The sequence below is a fragment of the Cebus imitator genome, unplaced genomic scaffold, assembly GCF_001604975.1.
Source record: "Cebus imitator isolate Cc_AM_T3 unplaced genomic scaffold, Cebus_imitator-1.0 Scaffold385, whole genome shotgun sequence".
Lineage (NCBI taxonomy): Eukaryota > Metazoa > Chordata > Mammalia > Primates > Cebidae > Cebus > Cebus imitator.
In genome coordinates, this window is record NW_016107700.1 from 268425 (window position 1) to 287778 (window position 19354).

Consider the following 19354-nt stretch of genomic DNA (forward strand, 5'->3'; position numbering starts at 1 on the left):
TTTTTTTTGCTCTCCATTTGCTTGTTAGATCTTCCACCATCCCTTTATTTTGAGCCTATGTGTATCCTTGCATGTGAGATGGGTTTCCTGGATACAGCACACAGATGGGTTTGACTTTTTATCCACTTTGTCAGTCTGTGTCTTTTGATTGGGGCATTTGGCCCATTTACATTTAAAGTGAATATTGTTATGTGTGAATTTGATCCTGCCATTTTGATGCTAGCTGGTTGTTTTGCCCATTAGTTGATGCAGTTTCTTCATTGTATCAGTGCTCTTTACCATTTGGTACGTTTTTTGGGGTGGCTGGTACTGGTTGTTCCTTTCTATGTTTAGTGCTTCTTTCAGGAGCTCTTATAAAGCAGGCCTGGTGGTGATGAAATCTCTGAGCATTTGCTTGTTCCTAAGGGATTTTATTTTTCTTTCGCTTATGAAGCTTAGTTTGGCTGGATATAAAATTCTATGTTGAAAGTTCTTTTCTTTAAGGATGTTGAGTATTGGCCCCCACTCTCTTCTGGCTTGTAGGGTTTCTGCCAAGAGATCTGCTGTGAGTCTGATGGGATTCCCTTTGTCAGCAACCTGACCTTTCTCTCTGGATGCCCTTAGCATTTTTTCCTTCAACCTTTAACATTTCAACCCTGGTGAATCTAACAATTATGTGCCTTGGGGTTGCTCTTCTTGAGGAATATCTTTGTGGCATTCTCTGTATTTCCTGGACTTGAATGTTGGCCTGCCTTGCTAGGTTGGGGAAGTTCTCCTGGATAATATCCTGAAGAGTGTTTTCCAGCTTGGATCCATTGTGTCCATCACATTCAGGTACACCTATCAAATGTAGATTAGGTCTTTTCACATAATCCCCTATTTCTTTTAGGCTTTTTAAATTTCTTTTAACTCTTTTTTTCTCTAATCTTGCCTTCTTGTTTTATTTCATTAAGTTTATGGTCAATTCGGCTATTGAAACTTGTGTATACTTTGCGAAGTTCTTGTGTTGTATTTTACAGCTCCATCAGTTCATTTATATTCCTCACCAAGCTGTTTATTCTCATTAGCATTTCGTCAAACATTTTTTTTAAGGTTCTTAGTTTCTTTGCATTGGGTTAGAACATGATCTTTTAGCTCAGAGAAGTTTGTTATTACTCACCTTCTGAAGCCTGTTTCTGTCAATTCATCAGACTCATTCTCCATCCAGCCTTGTCCCCTTGCTGTGAGGAGTTGTGATCCCTTGGAGGAGGAGAGGCATTCTGATTTTGGGTATTTTCATCCTTTTTGTGCCGGTTTCTTCTCATCTTTGTGGATTTATCCACCTGTGGTCTTTGTGGTTGATGACTTTCAGATGGGGTCTCTGAGTAGACATCCTTTATGTTGCTGATGAAGCAACATTTGATGGATATTTGAATTGTTTGTATTTGGTTGCCATGAACATTTATGTATAAATCTTTATATGATCACGTTTTTGTTTGTCTGAGATAAATAAATACCTAGGAGTGGAATGGTTGGACCGCATGGTAGGAATATGCATATAGTAATTTATTTTTATTGTATGTCACAAATAAAAAGCATTATCCCACCAAAGATTAGAAAGAAAACTTTTTCAGACTGGGCACGGTGGCTCATGCTTGTAATCCCAGCACTTCGGTAGGCCAAGGTGGCCAGATCATCTGAGATCGGGAGTTCAAAATCAGCTCAGCCTGGGAGGCAGAGGTTGCAGTGAGCTGAGATCACGCCACTGCACTCCAGCCTGGGAGACAGAGTGAGACTCCATCTCAACAAAAAAAGAAAGAAGAAAAAATAGAAAGAAAACTCTTTCTTCAGCAAATGTGTTTTGAAAAGCATTAGCCCAAGTGGTATGCACAAGAATGTTTGTAGTGACATTGTTTATAATAGCAAAAGACTGGAAATAATCCAATTTTCCATTGTCAGGAATATGGATTATTAATATGAAGTATATATCCAGTAGACTACTTTATAACAATGAAAACTACATTGTTATGAATGTAGAAAATGAATGAGTGAATATACAGAATGAATGAATAAACAATTTAAAGTTGAATGCCAAAGGCAAATTGCAAAAGAATGCATATGGAAGGATTTCATCATATGAATTTTACAACAGTATTTTATTAAAATATTAAACAGTATTTTATTTATAGAAACATATATATGTTTACTATATATATATAGAGAGAGTAAACGATAAAATGGTGATACAGAACCCAGCATAGTGTTTAGTTGGGAAATGGCTGAGGGTACAATGAGAGAGATAGGACCAAGAAAGGACAGACAGAGACCTTTGAGGCTAATGGGTCTTGATCCCTTTCTTAAACTACAGGAATTCATTTTAATGTTACAGTTTTGCTTATATTTTATCATAAATTTGTTGTCCATATTTAATATATAACCACAAAATACAGAAAAATCTCTGTAAACAGTTGAAAAGGGAGTTTATTAAACAAATAGAGGTACCAATTCCAAACCATCAGGGTTAGAAAAAAATCTAGGCTTTAAGTAAATATATATCTAAATAATAGGCTATTGGTTATCACCTTAGAAAAAACCCAGGGTATAACACCAGGTTATCATAGAATATTTAATTAAAAAGTATAGAAAATATGATATGCTGTTCATTTGAATGATACTTTGTGTCATGTAATGCGATGAGTAGGGAGCCTCTCTCATAATGAGGTGAATGGCCACCTACATCTTGGATAAGTCTGGGGAAAACCTTTACACGAGAGGAAGCAACAGCCTGCCAGTGTTCATTCTGAGACTTTCCAGGGTCGGAAGAGAAGAGGATTGGGACTGATATTTAACAAGCATTTACTGTGTCCAAGCCATTTTGGTCTGAATTTTATATCTCTTATCTGATATGCTTTCCTTTTAGGGCTCGGCTATTCTTACCTTTAAAGTAGATGTTATTCCCATTTTACACATGAGGTAACTGAAACATAGAACTTAAAAACCTTGCCAAATATTTCAGAGGAGGCAGATTTAAAGCCAGATGCATTTGCATTAAATCCCCAACGCATTCGACTCCAAAGCACGTTGTCTTTCTGCTAATAATAGCCAACAGTCATTGAGTACTTACTATATACGTACCAAGGTCTGTTTTAACTGCTACATAGATTTTATCTTTTAAGCCTCATGGCAGTATGAGAAAGAAGCTATTATTATCCCCATTTTACAGATGACAAAATGGAGTCACAGAATGTTATATAATTTGCCCAGTGGCAAATATAACACAACAATAAAATTTTTTTTTATTTTTTTATAAAAAAAATAACACAACTCACACAGTAAGTGGCAGAGTTGGTCCAGCTCAGGAGCCCATACTCTTAATCTCTTTTGGCCTTTTATGAGTACATCTGCCCTTTCAAGGATCAGGATGGAGTCAGGGAGACCTCATGTCTCTGGTTAACTTTTTAGCCATATGTGTCATGGAAACTGGTTTCTCCTGGGTGGGTACTTCTGGGTTGCCTGGCCTCCCATGGGCTCTTCTTTTCTAATTAAATCTACTCCCTAAGACTCTTTGCTGCTGGAATATGCAGCAGTAGTTTGAGAGACACTTCTTAACCAGCTCTAACACGTTTAGTTAGGTTCTTGCTATGTTTTTGCGCTTCATCAGATCCTTTGGGCTCAGTGTTTTCATTTTCTCTCTCTGTCTTTTTTTTTTTTTTGAGATGGAATCTCGCTCTGTTGCCCAGGCTGCAGTGTACTGGTGCAATCTTGGCTCACTGCAACCTCTGCCTCCTCGGTTCAGGTGATTTTTCCTGCCTCAGCCTCCAGAGTAGCTGTGATTAATAGCGCCTGCCATCACACGGGCTAATTTTTGTATTTTTAGTAGAGATGGGGTTTCACCATGTTAGCCAGGTGGACCTCAGGGGATCCACCTGCCTTGGCTTCCCAAACTGCTGGGATTACAAGCGTGAGCCACCACGCCCAGCCTGGGCTCAGTGTTTTTCATGAGGTAAGGATGAATCCTTAGAAGAGCTTTCAGACTTCTTAAACTCTTAAATTGCTTTAATAAGGATTTTTATTAATACTTCATTTAAAACAGTAATTAAGCATCATTTTAACCATTTGATGTGATTATAACTTATATGCTTTCTACTCCGAAAATATCTGAAGTAGAAGAAACCAATACAATGGGATAAATATAATAAAAATGCAGAACAATGTAGAGAAAACAGAGATAGTGATACCAAAACCTTAAGGTATTTTCATTATTGCTATTGAGCATTTAATGCTGAATTTCCTGGCATCTGAAGCAACAGAAAGGTAATTGGTCAGATAATTTTTGTTATATGTTCAAAGAAAGTATGCTAGTTCATTGGGGAGGATAGAGTATCCTGTCAGGCCACTAGCCAACCCTTTTCTTCCTACCAGTTAAATTATGCCTGAATATCCTCTGGAGCACTCAGATCTTAAAGTACTTTAGAAGAGACTTAAAGAACTGCCAGTGGTCTTCAAAGAGGCGCCATGGCAGTGCTGTAATTCTTAGTAACACTTACATTTAAGCTTTCTTTTCTGGGGCAAAGGCCAGGCTCTAGGTCACTCCCTCACTTTGTTCCAGTCTCTGTCCAAAGGTCACCTCTTCCCTGACTGCCCTTTCTATGTGAGGTTTCCACTGAATGCACCTGGGATGCCCTGTCTCCCTGTCCAACATAGTAGTCACTAGCCATATATGACAATTAAAATCAATGAAATGACATAAAATAAAACATTCAGTACTTTGGTCATACCAGCCATATTTCAAAAGCTCAGTAGCCATGTGTGGCTGCCGAGGTGGACAGATCACAAGGTCAGGAGTTCGAGACCAGCCTGACCAACATGGTAAAACCCTGTCTCTACTAAAAATACAAATATTAGCTGAGCCTGGTGGCGCGCACCTGTGATCCCAGTTACTCAGGAGGCTGAGGCAGGAGAAGTGCTTGAACCCGGAAGGCGAAGGTTGCAGTGAGCTGAGATCATGCCACTGTACTCCAGCCTGGGTGACGGAGTGAGAGTCCATCTCAAAATAAATACATAAATAAAAATAATAATGACCATATTGGACAACACAGATACATCATCATAGAAAGTTCCACTGGGCACTGCTAGCCTATGCTCTTATCTTGCCTTCCATTTTCTTCTAAGAACTTTTTCAACATTGTGCCATGCCATGCACCTATTGATTTGTTTATGTTCCACTAGAATATGCGCTCTAGATAACCGAGTTTTTTGTTTTCCCACAACATAGCTGAATCCTCAGTGCCTAAAGCAGTGCCTGACATAGTACAGTGCTTTGTAAATACTTGTTGAGTGAATGATCAACAAATGAATGAATGAATTTTGGTATTTTTTTGCATTTTCAAATCAAAAACCTAATGTCTTTGGGTAACCTAGTACACGTTCTGCCAGTTTTTAGGATGAAAGACTGAAAATTCTGTGACGAAAATTAAATATACTAACCAAACTTTTATTTCTTTTATCTTTTATATTTTGAAGAATAATGGGTATGAAAATTCTGTTTATCAGTCAACATATCCTGATTATGAACACATAAAATATCAATTTTCTTTGCATTAAGAAGTCATGTAAGTAGTAGGAGAAAACAAAGTAATTATTACATAGCTAACTGGACTTACAGTCACATCTCATTTAAAGCAAATTTGGTTCATGCAATGGAATATACTAAAAGTGATATTGTGCAATTGTAGCTACAGACGTGACAATAAATCATAATACATTCTAAAAACATATAGAAAATGTCAGTTTACTTCAACTTACTTTAAACAAAAATTACCCATGAAATGATTTCAGTACCTAAGAGGAATTTGCATTCGAAACCAAATATAACTAGAAGCATGACTACCCTCTCTCTCCTGTAACTAGAGATTGAAGCTAGTGTTGTGATTTCAGCCAAAGATGCAGCTTCAGTAACTTTGAAAAAGATTGTTTCCCTTCTATCAGGCCTGACTTTGTCAGGAGACACTCAGAAGGTGATGGAGGAAGGAGGTACCTGGTGGAGCCAGAGGAGTCTGGTAAATCAACTTTAACAAGTCGCCAGATGATAGATGTCAGTTGGGTGTCATACCCAATTCTAGTTGCTGACAATTAGAAATTAGATAAAATAGGAGTGTTTTCTCCTTCACCCTCCCTTTCTTAAAAGCAGCCATTTTCTGAGTAGTGTTAGTTCTTAGTTCTCAGGGGATTTGCAAATGCAGATCATGAGACACCTCTAGCTTGTGCAGGATTGGTGTTATTTTGCTATTTCAAGTGGAAAAACATGATGGTTAGTGTCCTTGGATGACCTCATATACTTGTATTGTTTTTCATATCAGGTCCAGTGAAGGGCCAAGTTCTCCATAAATATCATGGCTAATTTTGGAAACCCATATGTTCAGTTAAGGTTTCTGAACTGCAATAAATATGAATGGAGGATTTATCAACATTTGAATATTTGCAATTTCATTTCTTGATTATTTTTTGAAAATCTATTCTGGGTCTATATCTGAAATTTTTATCTCCTTTGGTGCTAGATCCAGAGTACAGTTTTTGAAAACTTTAAATCAAGAGTAGAACAATAAATTCACTTGCTCTTAAGACCTTAGGGGTTGTTGACTGGGCACTGTGGCTCACCCTTGTAATCCTAGCACTTTGGGAGGCTGAGGCAGGTAGATCACGAGGTCAGGAGATCGCGACCAGCCTGGCCAATACAGTGAAACCCTGTCTCTACTAAAAATATAAAAATTAGTTGGGTGTGGTGGCAGGCGCCTGTAATCCCAGCCACTTGGGAAGCTGAGGCAGGAGAATTGCCTGAACCTGGGAGGTGGAGATTGCAGTGAGCTGAGATTGTGCCACTGCACTCCAGGCTGGGTGACAGAGCTAGAATCTGTCTTAAAAAAAAAAAAAAAATTACAAACCAAGAGAGCATTGCCTATGTGCTGTGAAAAAGACGAGAGCCACAGATTGGCCAAATCTGTTGCTTTTACTCAGGCAGAGTGAAGAAAACTCTGGCCCTGTGACAGACATTTCCAGTTTTCTGTACATAGAAGTGGGGAAACAGTTGTGGACAAAGAAAAAAAAAGCCAGCTGGGGTTCTTGACACACAGTTCATGCTAATTTTAAACTGTACTAACACTTGACCATATAATGAGGGATCCTTTGCAGGGTGATGATCTGTTGAAGACTCAGCAGGACACACTGGGGAGAGGGAGAGAGGGTTTCAGAACGTTCCCCTTCAGAGGCCTTTTAATAGGTACTGAAATCAGAATTGACCTCACAGAATCTGATCGTTACTGATGCAAAAACAAAGTCAACATCATCTGCAAAGATAATTTTTCTCATCAGACTATGACTGCCTATGCTTATTACCACATCTGGAAATCTGACTACTTAAATAAGAATTTCTGTCAAGAGACTGAACAAGCCAAGCACCAGGAGTATTTTACTCTGTATGTACAGATGGACATCGATCCTGGAATATTTCTTTCTCATTGATGCTTAGGGACCATCTTTTGATTTTGATCCATGTCAAGATTCTAAGGTAGTTTAAGACATAGCTTTTCAGTGTTGTTTTTTTCTTACAATTTCTGTTTCTGTGAGTGTAATGTAGGGAGGAGTACCAGATTGTTTTTATAAGTTGTTTCTTATAATGATTAACACATCTTTTCTGCCTTAAGGTTTATAACAAATGTGAAGCTAAGTTTCACAGGTTAATTTCAGCTTAATCTTTTTGTGGATGATAGCATAGTCCAGAAGTAATATGCTGTGACATTTTATTTTATCTTATTCTATTTTTGAGACAAAGTCTTGCTCTATTGCCCAGGCTGGAGTGTAGTTGTGTGATCTTGGCTCACTGTAAGCTCTGCCTCCCAGGTTCAAGTAATTTTCCTGCCTCCACCACCCAAGTAGCTGGGATTACAGGCATGCACAAACATGCCCAACTAATTTTTGTATTTTAATAGAGATGGGGTTTTGCCAAGTTGGCCAGGCTGGTCTCGAACACCTGGCCTCAAGTGATCCATCCGCCTCGACCTCCCAGAGTGCAGGGATTACTGGTGTGAGCCACTACACTTGGCCTGTTATGATATTTTAAATTTCAAAATGTAATAAAATCACAACGTATGCCAGAAAGCCACAGTACTTCTCATTGAATATAGTATCTCCTTGGTGTTCATATCCTTATGATCTTACGTTAACTCTGTGTGCTAGTATTTTACCAAATCTGTCAACTCTTTTAAGTCAGAGACTACATTTATTTACTTTTTAACTTTTTGTTTGAAATAACTTTAGAGTTAGAAAAAATTTGCCCAAAAATACTACACCGATTTTCATGTACCCTTGATGTCGCTTCCCGAGATGTTACCATCTTACATAACCGTAGCACAGCAAGGGAAACAGAAATTGACATTGATACAGTAGCATCACTGACTAACCTAAAGAACTTATTTCAGTTTGCCAATTGTCCTACTAATGTCCTTTTTAAAGTCCAGGATCCAACCCAGAATCCCATACAGCACTTAATTGTCACGTGTTGTTAGTCATCTAGTCCAGAGAAGTCTTTCTATAATTTTTGCGACTTAGTACTTTTTTTTTTTTTGAGATGGAGTCTTGCTCTGTTGCCCAGGCTGGAGTGCAATGGTGTGATCTCGGCTCACTGCAATCTCTGCCTCCCAGATTCAAGTGATTCTCCTGCCTCAGCTTCCCAAGTAGCTGTGATTATAGGTGCGAACCGCCATGCCCAGCTAATTTTTTTTTGTATTTTTGGTAGAGACAGGGTTCGCCATGTTGGCCAGGCTGGTCTCAATCACCTGACCTTGTGATCCACCTGCCTCGGCCTCCCAAAGTGCTGGGATAACAGGCATGAGCCACTGCGCCCAGCCTTACATATCCCCATCATTTTTTTAAAGCATTTTGTAACTCTTTGGCATCACAAGATGTGTCAGGGTTATTTTGCCCCAGCCCTTGAATCAGTCACTTCTCCAAAGACCCTAGTTCTTTTTATTGGAGATTGGTATTTAGAAACAGAATCTGGGTGCTTGATATGCTCATGGCCACTGGTATATCATTGCTTCTAGGCCCTCTCAGCTTACAGTGCTGGGAACTAATGTGTATGTATATACACATATATGAACATGTTTCTCCCTCTCTCTTCATATCTATATACCTATGAATATTTATCTACCTATTAAAAACAATAAGTTTATCCTGATACTTCCACTTACAACTCAATATCACAGTTTTTTTAAAAATACCTCTTTCTCCTTACTTGTGGCTTTTTCTCCAACAGTTAGAAACCAGGCATTCATTATCTACAATATATTTACTTATTTGCTCAACTCTAGTACATATGTAAAGAAGTTTCAGAATTGTGATCCCATAATCCCTATGAGAAACAAGTTTACCAACAAGATTATATAGTGTTCAGGTACAGTCCTTTTCGTCTTTAGTCTTAAGGTATATAATAAAAGTACTGGTTTCCAAAACTAGGTTAGGTATTTTCTTTCTTACCTCTTTCATGATGACTGTTGTTTTTCATTTTGTGATATAGCTAGGTTCTTTTGTTACTGTTTGTGTTCCATTCTGGGTTCCCCCAATACCGAGAAGTTGGTTTTAATATTTATTTGGGCGATGTGAAACATGACTATAGTTTTAAGAGTCAGAACTATGTGAAAAGGGGCTGGGCACAGTGGCTCATGCCTGTAATCCCAGTACTTTGGGAGGCTGAGATGGTTGGATCACTTGAGCTCAGGAGCTTGAGACCAGCCTGGCTAACATGGTGAAAACTCTTCTCTACTAAAAGGACAAAAATTAGCTGGGTGTGGTGGCAGGTGCCAGTATTCCCAGCTACATGGGAGGCTGAAGCAGGAGAATCGCCTGAACACAGGAGGCGGAGGTTGCAAGGAGCCGAGATCGCACCACTACACTTAATGTGGGCGACAGATCTAGACTCTGCCTAAAAAAGAAATAGGAACTATGTGAAAAGGCATTTCAGAAAAGTGTCATTCCTCCACATCCTTCTGTCTCCCATTCATTTCAGTCTCCCATTCTTCCCACCCCGTTCCCACCCACCCTGTAAGCAACCAGTTCAATTAGTTTCTACTTTTTCTCCTATATTTCTTTTTGCCCAAATAAACAGACACGTATATGTTTTCTTATATGGAGATGATATTCAGTGTCTTGTTTTTGTGGTACTGGGCAATTTGAATGCTGTTCGGTAATTTTAACTCTTAAGGATACTGTTTATAATTGGTCTATCCTTACTGCCAGTGTATTAGAAAGCACACTAAATGATTGGGGTGTTGTTTTTTTTTTTATAAAATATTTGTGAAATTTTTTAAAAAATGAAGATGACGGGCCAGGTGCAGTGGTTCATGCCTGTAATCCCAGCACTTTGGGAGGCTGAGGGGGGTGGATCACGAGGTCAAGAGATCGAGACCATCCTGGCCAACATGGTGAAACCCTGTCTCTACTAAAAATACAAAAAATTAGCTGGGTGTGGTAGCGCATGCCTGTAATCTCAGCTACTCGGGAGGCTGAGGCAGGAGAATCACTTGAACCCAGTAGGCGGAGATTGCAGTGAGCTGAAATCACGCCATTGTTTAGGGAACCAGCCCTGCATCACCTGTGGGTACCCCAAGTTCAGTGGGACAAAGGAATGAGAAAAAGACATTAAGAGAGAAAGAAGGACTGGGGCCATCACTTTATTACTTTGGAGAAGACAGTGAAGGCCCTGAACTCTGACCATCAACACTATTTACTGGTTACATTGACTTTGATCTACAGGGTAGGGGTGGAGTGATGGTGGGGAGAGGGTGATGGTGGAGTGAATCAGTGAGCTGGAACTGGTGTGTCATTGTAAAGATTGATAACAGTGGAGGTTTGGGAGTTTCACAAAACAAGAACGTGGTTATCTTTAACTTATTATTTATGTGCAGCTGGTGGAACTCGGGCCTTACAAGGAGCCTACAGGTCTGGTGACGTCATAGTGCTACGAAGGGGTTTTACATCCTTGAGCACAATGATTATGGTAACAGAGCCCAGGTCACCCCACACCGGAACATGAGGCATGAAGAGGCCATCCTCCTCAGAGGCCTCCTGCAGCCCTCCGCAGTTTGTTGTTCCTTGTTTATGTGTTACTCATAACCAATTTATGTAGGCACTCTGTAAGTCCTTTCTCCTTTGCTGCTTTTCCCAACACATGCACTCCAGCCTGGCGACAGAGCGAGACTCCGTCTCAACTAACTAACTAACTAAATCAATAAAATGAAGATGACATGAATTTTGATGGGCTTATTAACACTGAACTATTTCTTGATAAGAGCTGTCTTAAAAAATGAGAATATAAAGCAAGCAGCAGTCTTTTCAAGTTTTCTTTAATGCATTACACTTTTTTTTTGCAAGATATTTTAAAGTTTTCTTTTTACTTATTAAGTGAACTGAATTATTTCAAGCTTCAATGAGACTTCTAGACTGTTATATTTTGGGGGTCTCGCAGAGTAGCTTTTCTTACACATATAAGCAGAAGTAAACATTTTCCCGAGTGTTTTAATAGGGCTTTGATGCATTTCATTGTGCACTCTTTCTTTCCACGTACTCTGCAGGCATTTGGGCAGTCCTTTTCCATCCACCGGAAGGTTGCTGAGGATGGAGAGACGCGGGAGGAAACGCTTCTGCAGGAGTCAGCATCGAAGGAGGCTTACTATCTGGGGAAAATCTTGGAGATGCAGAACGAGCTGAAACAGAGCCGGGCTGTGGTCACTAACGTACAGGCAGAAAATGAGAGGCTCACCGCGGTCGTGCAGGATCTGAAGGAGGTAAACAAACAAATTCCCTATGAGAGACTTGTGAGAAGGAGAAATAAGAGTGTTCTCTCCATAGCAGAGGAAATAACACTTTTGATTTAATCAGAGGAGCTGTGTTAAGCATGAAACACATAATACTGGGCTAGCAACTTTTCTGTCTTTTTTAGTGAAATGACAGCTAGCTTGTTCTGAGATGAGCTTTTCTCTCTTTTGCTGTTTCTTGAGAATTAAGTTTTGTATGTATTGCGGACTTGGGAATTGGCCTTACTATTTCTGCAAAGGTGTTTAAAAACCACGGTGACCTTAGCACTTCCTCCCTGCATTACCTGGTTGAATACAACGTGGAGAACGGTTGGCTGTAATGCTGCGCATCAGCACGAACTCCACCTGACAGTGGTGTTGGCTCAGGACGCTGCTCACTGGGAATGACAGCCCAGGCGCGTGTCCTGAGGAGCCTTCGAGTCTGGTGATGCAGATCCCCAGACTATTTTTCTGGAGAAGGCAGCAAATTATAGCTGGTATGAATTAGGTCAGGGAGTCTTTCTCGGTCTATGAGTGTCCACCGAACTCACTATTCCTTGTTAGCTTTTCCAAGGCAGCATTGCCTGCCAGTCATTTTCAGACGGCAGAGTCACTCTTTAGTGGAGGGGTGAGGTTGGAAACAGAGATAGCCAAAAGTGGCTTCATCCATCAAACTCCTGTAAGAGCATTTTTAGAAACTATATTCAATCATCCACTCCATATTTTGATATGAAAGTAGAAGAGATCCAGATGGCCTGTAACTCCTATACCAATGCAGTGGTGATTGACAGGTCCACAGCCAAATGGGCTCACTAGTTGAGCATTTTAGTAATAGAAATACGTAGGATGAAAATATTCTTCAATATTGTAAAATATAAGAGAAGCAATCCACATTTCAAATATGGGACATATGGCCGAGCGTGGTGGCTCACACCTGTAATCCCAGCACTTTGGGAGGCCGAGGCAGGTGGATCACAAGGTCAAGAGATCAAGACCATCCTGGCCAACATGGTGAAACCCTGTCTCTACTAAAAATACAAAATTTAGCTGAGCATGGTGGCACACGCCTGTAGTCCCAGCTACTTGGGAGGCTGAGGTGGAAGGATCACTTGAACCCGGGAGGCGGAGTTTGCAGTGAGCTGAGACGGTGCCACTGCATTCCAGCCTGGCAACAGAGCAAGACTCTGTCTCAAAAAAAAAAAAGGAAAAAAGAAATATGGGACATATTACAAATAGGGTTTCATTATTATAAGACATAAGTTGTCCAGAATTTATTGGAATCTTCTAGATAATTTACATTTACACATGTCCATATTACAATGAACTAAATGAATACTGACAGCAACGTTTTTTACTTATCTCGTTATCTTTGGATATGCCTAAATATAGCAATATGACTTGAGAAGACAGAAAGCATCCAATCAAGTGGAAGTTAGTATTAAGTGCTAAGAAAAACATGAGACAGTTTTCAGGATACCAGGGCCTCCCCATTTCCCTCTAGTGCGAACAACTGTTAAACACACAGCTGCTTGGCCATGCACAGTGGCTCACACCTGTAATCCCAGCACTTTGGGAGGCTGAGGTGGGTGGATCATGAGGTCAAGGGATTGAGACCATCTTGGCCAACATGCTGAAACCCTGTCTCTATTAAAATTACAAAAAAATTAGCCAGGCGTGGTGGTGTGGGCTTATAGTCCCAGCTACTCTGGAGGCTGAGGCACGAGAATTGATTGAACCCGGGAGGCGGGGGTTGCAGTGAGCCGAGATCACGCCACTGCACTCCAGCTTGGCAACAGAGTGAGACTGTCTCAAAACAAAAAGCACAGCTGCTGTTTAGTTCCTTCTTTCTTTTTGAGACAGGTTGTCACCCTGTTGCCCAAGCTGGAGTGCAGTGTCGCAATCCAGCATCCACTGCGGAAGTGGACAGAGGGTCATGTGGAGCCAAAGCCCACCATCCTGGATTAAACAAGGCACCGAACATTTGTAGGGAGCAACCTCAGCAGCCATGAGCAGCAGGGTCATGTGGAAGTTGGCAGAGAGGGCGTGGCATGGGCAACGTGAGGACCATGGGCACACACATGTAGGTGGTTTGTGGAGAAGAACGTGACCAATTATTCAATGAGTCGAACAGTCTTGATGGCCGGTTGAATGGTTCCTCTGAAAGCTGCAGTCACCATTGTGTGTAGCAGCTGCAGCTGAGCCAAGAACAGCCAAGCTTGAGGATGGGGCAGGGCATCCACAGATGCTTTTTTGTGTGAGTCAAGGCAGTGATGATTGATGGAGCATCCTCACTTACGCAGCCACGCTTGAGGGCTGTTCCAGTGAGTAGATTTATGATGAGTAGCAGAAGCTAATTAATTAAGCATGAAGTTACGAGGGAGGAATGAACTGAGGCAGCAAAAGAAAAAAAGTTTGAGGAGCCTTTCATTCAGTTCAGTTCTCCAACTTTAACGAGCATCTGAACCACCTGGAGAGCTCGTCAGACCACGAACACTGGGACCCCCTCCCAGAGATTCTGATTTAGTAGATGGACGTAGGACCCAGTAATTTGCATTTAAAACAAGTTCCCAGGTGATGTGGGGGCTGCTGCTCTGGAAACCACATTTTAAGAACCACTAATTTAGATTTTTTGGCCTGCCCAAAGCTGAGGAAGGCTTACAACTGGGGCATTGCTATAAACACCATGATCTCCTGCATAAAGCACTTGGTTGTGACCCTTCAATTTTTATGCATTTTCGATAGTTGATTTGAAGTAAGAAACTAACCTATTAATAGCCTATTAATGAGTTTATTCAGATTGGTCAGGTAACTAAAAGAAAAAAAGGTCATGTGTTTCCTTGTGTTCTATGTGTGCCAACGATGTATTTGTTAATGCTCTTTCTGATGAAGTGAAAGCTGGTGATATTACTATAATCCTGAGTTTTTTTGGTTTTAATCCAGTAGATACAGTTTATTTTGATGTACTTAAGAAAATTATTATTAATATTTAGAGCTAACATAAAAGGAGAATAGGAATAAATTCTGTTTTTTGGTGTATTGATACAGAGTTTTATTGGTTGGTATTAATTGAAATCTCAGATTTCCTTGCAGGCTCAATTTTATTTTTTGTATTGTCTTCATTAACTGATGCACAGTGATTGAAAGAGTGATCATGTAGCTAAGGAGAATTATGACATGATGGACCATGAGAAATATGCAAGGATAACCAACCCAAAATATAGTAAATGATCAGTTTGACAGAGGCTATGTGTTTAACAACTTAATGGGATCATTTTTCTTTGCTGAAAGGACTCATTTCCTGTTTCAGTAGGATTGTTGGTCCTAGCAAAGATGTGTGTTTGTGCATATATGATGGGTGCAGTGTGTAAATTTACCCGTATGTGTCGTGTGTGTGTGTGTGTGTGTGTGTGTGTGTGTGTGTGTACAATGTCAAATTCTCTTCCATAAATAGTAGTTATAGGATAGTATGGTAGAAAATGGAAAAATTGCTGAATTAGATATTAGAAAATCAATATTCTCCAGCTCTGCTGAAAGTTTTAGTATTAAATTCATAGTATTTGTAAAATTTATATTAAGATTATATTAATATATAGCAAATACATAATAAACATAGGTAATTATCATTAATAACATTCTGCATACTCCAAAAACACCACTGAAGATATAACTGTATTCTTAGGTTAAAGAAACATGAGATAAATATCTCTTTGGATCAGTTGAGGTCAGGTGTTTGAGACCAGTCTGGCCAACATGGTGAAACCCCATCTCTACTAAAAATACAAAAATTAGCTGGATGTGGTGATGTGTGCCTGCAATCCCAGCTACTCAGGAGGCTGAGGCAGGAGAATCTCTTGAACCTGGGAGGCGGAGGTTGCTGTGATCTGAGATCACTCGCTCCATTGCTCTTTACCTTGGGCAACAAGAGCGAAACTCCGTCTCAAAAAAAAGAAAAAAATCTGTTTTTTAGTTTAGTTGACCTTTATGATTGATCTTAGCTAGATCTACTGATCACTTGCTGCGTCAGTCAATGACATTAGCACTGCTGCTTCACCTTGCGCTTTATGTTACAGAGATGGCTTCTTTCCTTCAACCTCATGAACTAAGCTCTGCTAGTATCAAACTTTTTTGCAGCATTCTCACCTCTCTCAGCCTTCATAGAATTGAAAAGAGGTGGCCAGGCGAGGTGGCTCATACCTGTAATCGTGGCACTTTAGGAGGCTGAGGAGGGTGGATCATCTGAGGTCAAGAGTTTGAGGCCAAGCTGGCCAACATGGCAAAACCCTATCTCTACTAAAAATACAAAAATTAGCTGGGCGTGGTGGTGGGTGCTTGTAGTCCCAGATATCCGAGAGGCTGAGGCAGGAGAATCATTTGAACCCGAGAGGCAGAGGTTGCAGTCAGCTGAGATCACTCCACTGTACTCCAGCCTGAGTAACAGAAAGAGAGTCTGTCTTTAAAAAAAAAAAGAATTTAAGAGAGACCTTGCTTTCTTGATTAGGCCTTGGCTGGTTTGATCTTCTATCCAGAACTTTCTTCATGTCAGAAATGAGGCTGTTTGACTTTACTTATCATTCATGTGTCAATGGAATAGCGCTTTTAATTTTCTTCAAGAACTTTTTCTTTGCATTCATAATTTGACTAATTTAACTTGGCTAATTTGGCATATGCTTAATCATTTCTCCCTTTCCTTGAAAGTATGATTCTTTCACTTGGACACTTTGAGGCCATTGTAGTGTTATTAACTGGCCTGATTTCAGTATTGTTTTATGTCAAGGAATAGGAGGCCCAAGGGGAAAGAGACAGGGAATGGATGGTCAGTGGAGCAGTCAGAATGCAGATGTTTGTGGATTAAGTTTGCTGTCTTATATTGGTGTGGTTCATGTCAGTATAACAGATAAAACAGTAATGAAAAAGTTTGAAATATTGCAAGAATTACCAAAATGTGACACAGACACACAACGTGAGCACATGCTGTTGGAAAAATGGAGCCAATAGACCTGCTGAATGCAGAATTGTCACAAGCCTTCAGTTTGTGTAAAAAAAAAAAAAACAACAAAAAACTACAGAGCTCAATAAAACTAATCACAAGAAAATAAGATATGCCTGTATTTGATGCATAGGAGATTTGGTAATAGTGTGGAATTAGAAATCAGGAACGCTGAGTTCAGGTCCTAGCTCAGCCCTTTTACCAGTTGTGTGATTAAGCTTCTCATTTCCTATATACACTAACTATATACTAACACTTGTCCTACACCTCATGACTTTTTATGAAGATAAAATGAGATGTTTCTCATGAAAGTGCCTTAGAAGAAATAGAGAACGTTGACTAGACGCAGTAGCTCACACCTGTAATCCCAGCACTTTGGAAGGCCGAGGCAGGCGGATCACCTGAGGTCAGGAGTTCAAGCCCAGACTGACCAACATGGAGAAACCTCGTGTTTACTAAAAATCCAAAAAAATTAGCCAGGCATGGTGGCAGGCGCCTGTAATCCCAGCTGTTCAGGAGGCTGAGGCAGGAGAATTCCTTGAACCTGGGAGGCGGAGGTTGCAGTGAGCCAAGATGGCGCCCAGCCCAGGCGACAGTGCGAGACTCGGTCTCAAAAAAAAAAAAAAGAAAGAAAGAAACAGAGGAATTTTAATGGTATTTACTGTTAGAAAGTTTGATTATCAAACTTATTTACACATAGGAAAACAGAAGATCTATTGGGGCAGCATGGGAAGCTCCAGCACCATCAACAGTAGCAAGAAGTCATGGTTGACATCCCGACACCAAAAGAGGAAATGGAACACATATTTACAAGCCAGTAGGTTGAAAGAGGAGAGCCATCTGGGTGTCTTCCTGTCAATATAAACACTCTTTCATGTCTGACTAGTCCATGAAAGAATCCTTGCATTATTACCTGGTACAGCATTGAATGTTCTTGCCGATGAGCAGAATCGTAGGGAAAAGATTGAATTATTTAATGTATCCAGTACGGAAAAGATTGAATTATTCAACATATCCAGTGAAAACCAAAGTGTTTCTTCCAGTCTTTGATGTTTCTGGCTGAATAATTGGTCACTGGGAGTTGTGGTTACACAGGGCTGAGTGAAGCTGACGTTGCTATGAAGGCGTGGTTTGGCTGTAGCTGGAGTTGTCTGTTTCCTGGCCCGTCCCTATCTCTTTCCTCCTCTCCATGCTTGTTGGGAATGGACCTCATACCCCTCTGGAATGATGCGGTACATCAGATGGTGAAGAACTGTCATTGGTTTTAACTGATTTACATAACTGATAAATAATAACATAGCTAACATTCATCGAGGTCACCATATGCCAGGTAGGAAGCTGAGCACTTTACTACATTCATTATTGCATTTAATTCTCTCAAAAAACTTGCAGCGCATATGCGATTCCACAGGAGAGAGCTATATTTCTTTTGGTTGAAAAGTACTTTACAACACTTGTTGAGCTGCAGTAAACAAATATGTCTATTAATGTTCTTGGGAATTTGAGAGCTAAGTCTAGCAAAATATAGACGATTAATTCATTTTTGAATAATTGCAATTTGATTGTGCTTTTGGGGAAAATAAGATAAAATGGGTTTGTTTATAGGGATTAATTTGCAATTTAGGCTCATAGAGTTTGTGTGTGTGTATATACAGTTCTATGAATTTTTATTTTATTGAGATGGAGTCTTGCTCTGTCATCGAAGCTGGAGTGTAGAGGCGCGATCTTGGCTCACTGCAACATCCATCTCCCAGGTTCAAGCAATTATCCTGCCTCAGCCTCCTAAGTAGCTAGGATTATAGGTGTACACTACCACACTCGGCTAATTTTTGTATTTTAGTCGAGACGGGGTTTCATTATGTTGGCCAGGCTAGTCTTGAACTTCTGACCTCAAGTCATCTGTTTGCCTCAGCCTCCTAAAACATTGGGGTTACAAGTGTGAGCCACCATGCCTGACTAGTTCTATGAATTTTAACTCATAAATAAATTCATATTGCCACAACCCCTATCAGGAGGCAGACCAGTTTGACCACCTCAGAAGCTCCCTTGGTCACTGCTGCTCCTTGTAGTCAGAGCCTCTCCCCCCTCAGCCTCTGATAACCAAACATCTATTCTCCATCACTATGTAAGTGGAATAAAACAGCATGCAACCTTTTGAGATTGCGCCCTTTCTCTCAGCATAATGCCTTTGGGATTCATGTAAGCTGTTACATGAGTCAACAGTTTATTCCTTTTTTTTGCTGAGTATTATTCTACTGTATAGATATATTGTGGTTGCATTAATCAGTTTGCCTACTTAAGAACATTTGAGTTATTTTCAGATTTTGGTAATTATGACTACAGCTTCTATAAGTGTACATGTAGTCATGTACACTTAGTTTTTGTGATGTTTTCGTTTTTCTAGAGTAAATACTTAGGAGAGTGGGAATGCTGGGTCGTATGGTAAGTGCATGGTTAACTTTTCCAGAGCAGCTGGACCATTTTGCTCTCCACTAGCAATGTGTAAAAGTTCTTGTTGCCCCTTTTCTTTTTTTTTTTTTTTTTTTTTTTTTTTTTTTTTTTT

General features: G+C 40.1%; 1 protein-coding gene across 7 annotated transcripts in view; it reads left to right on the top strand.

Moving 5' to 3' along the window:
- Positions 1 to 19354, top strand: part of BICD1 (BICD cargo adaptor 1) — a 288717-nt gene that overhangs the window by 108406 nt on the left and 160957 nt on the right. For all 7 annotated transcript variants that reach the window (XR_005196772.1, XM_037731164.1, XM_017507902.2 and 4 more), the window contains exon 2: positions 11583 to 11795. Coding sequence is in view for 6 of the 7 variants with exons in the window: in XM_037731164.1 (XP_037587092.1) it covers positions 11583 to 11795 (213 nt within the window). In the remaining variant the exon portion in view is untranslated. The remainder of the gene's footprint in view (positions 1 to 11582; positions 11796 to 19354) is intronic.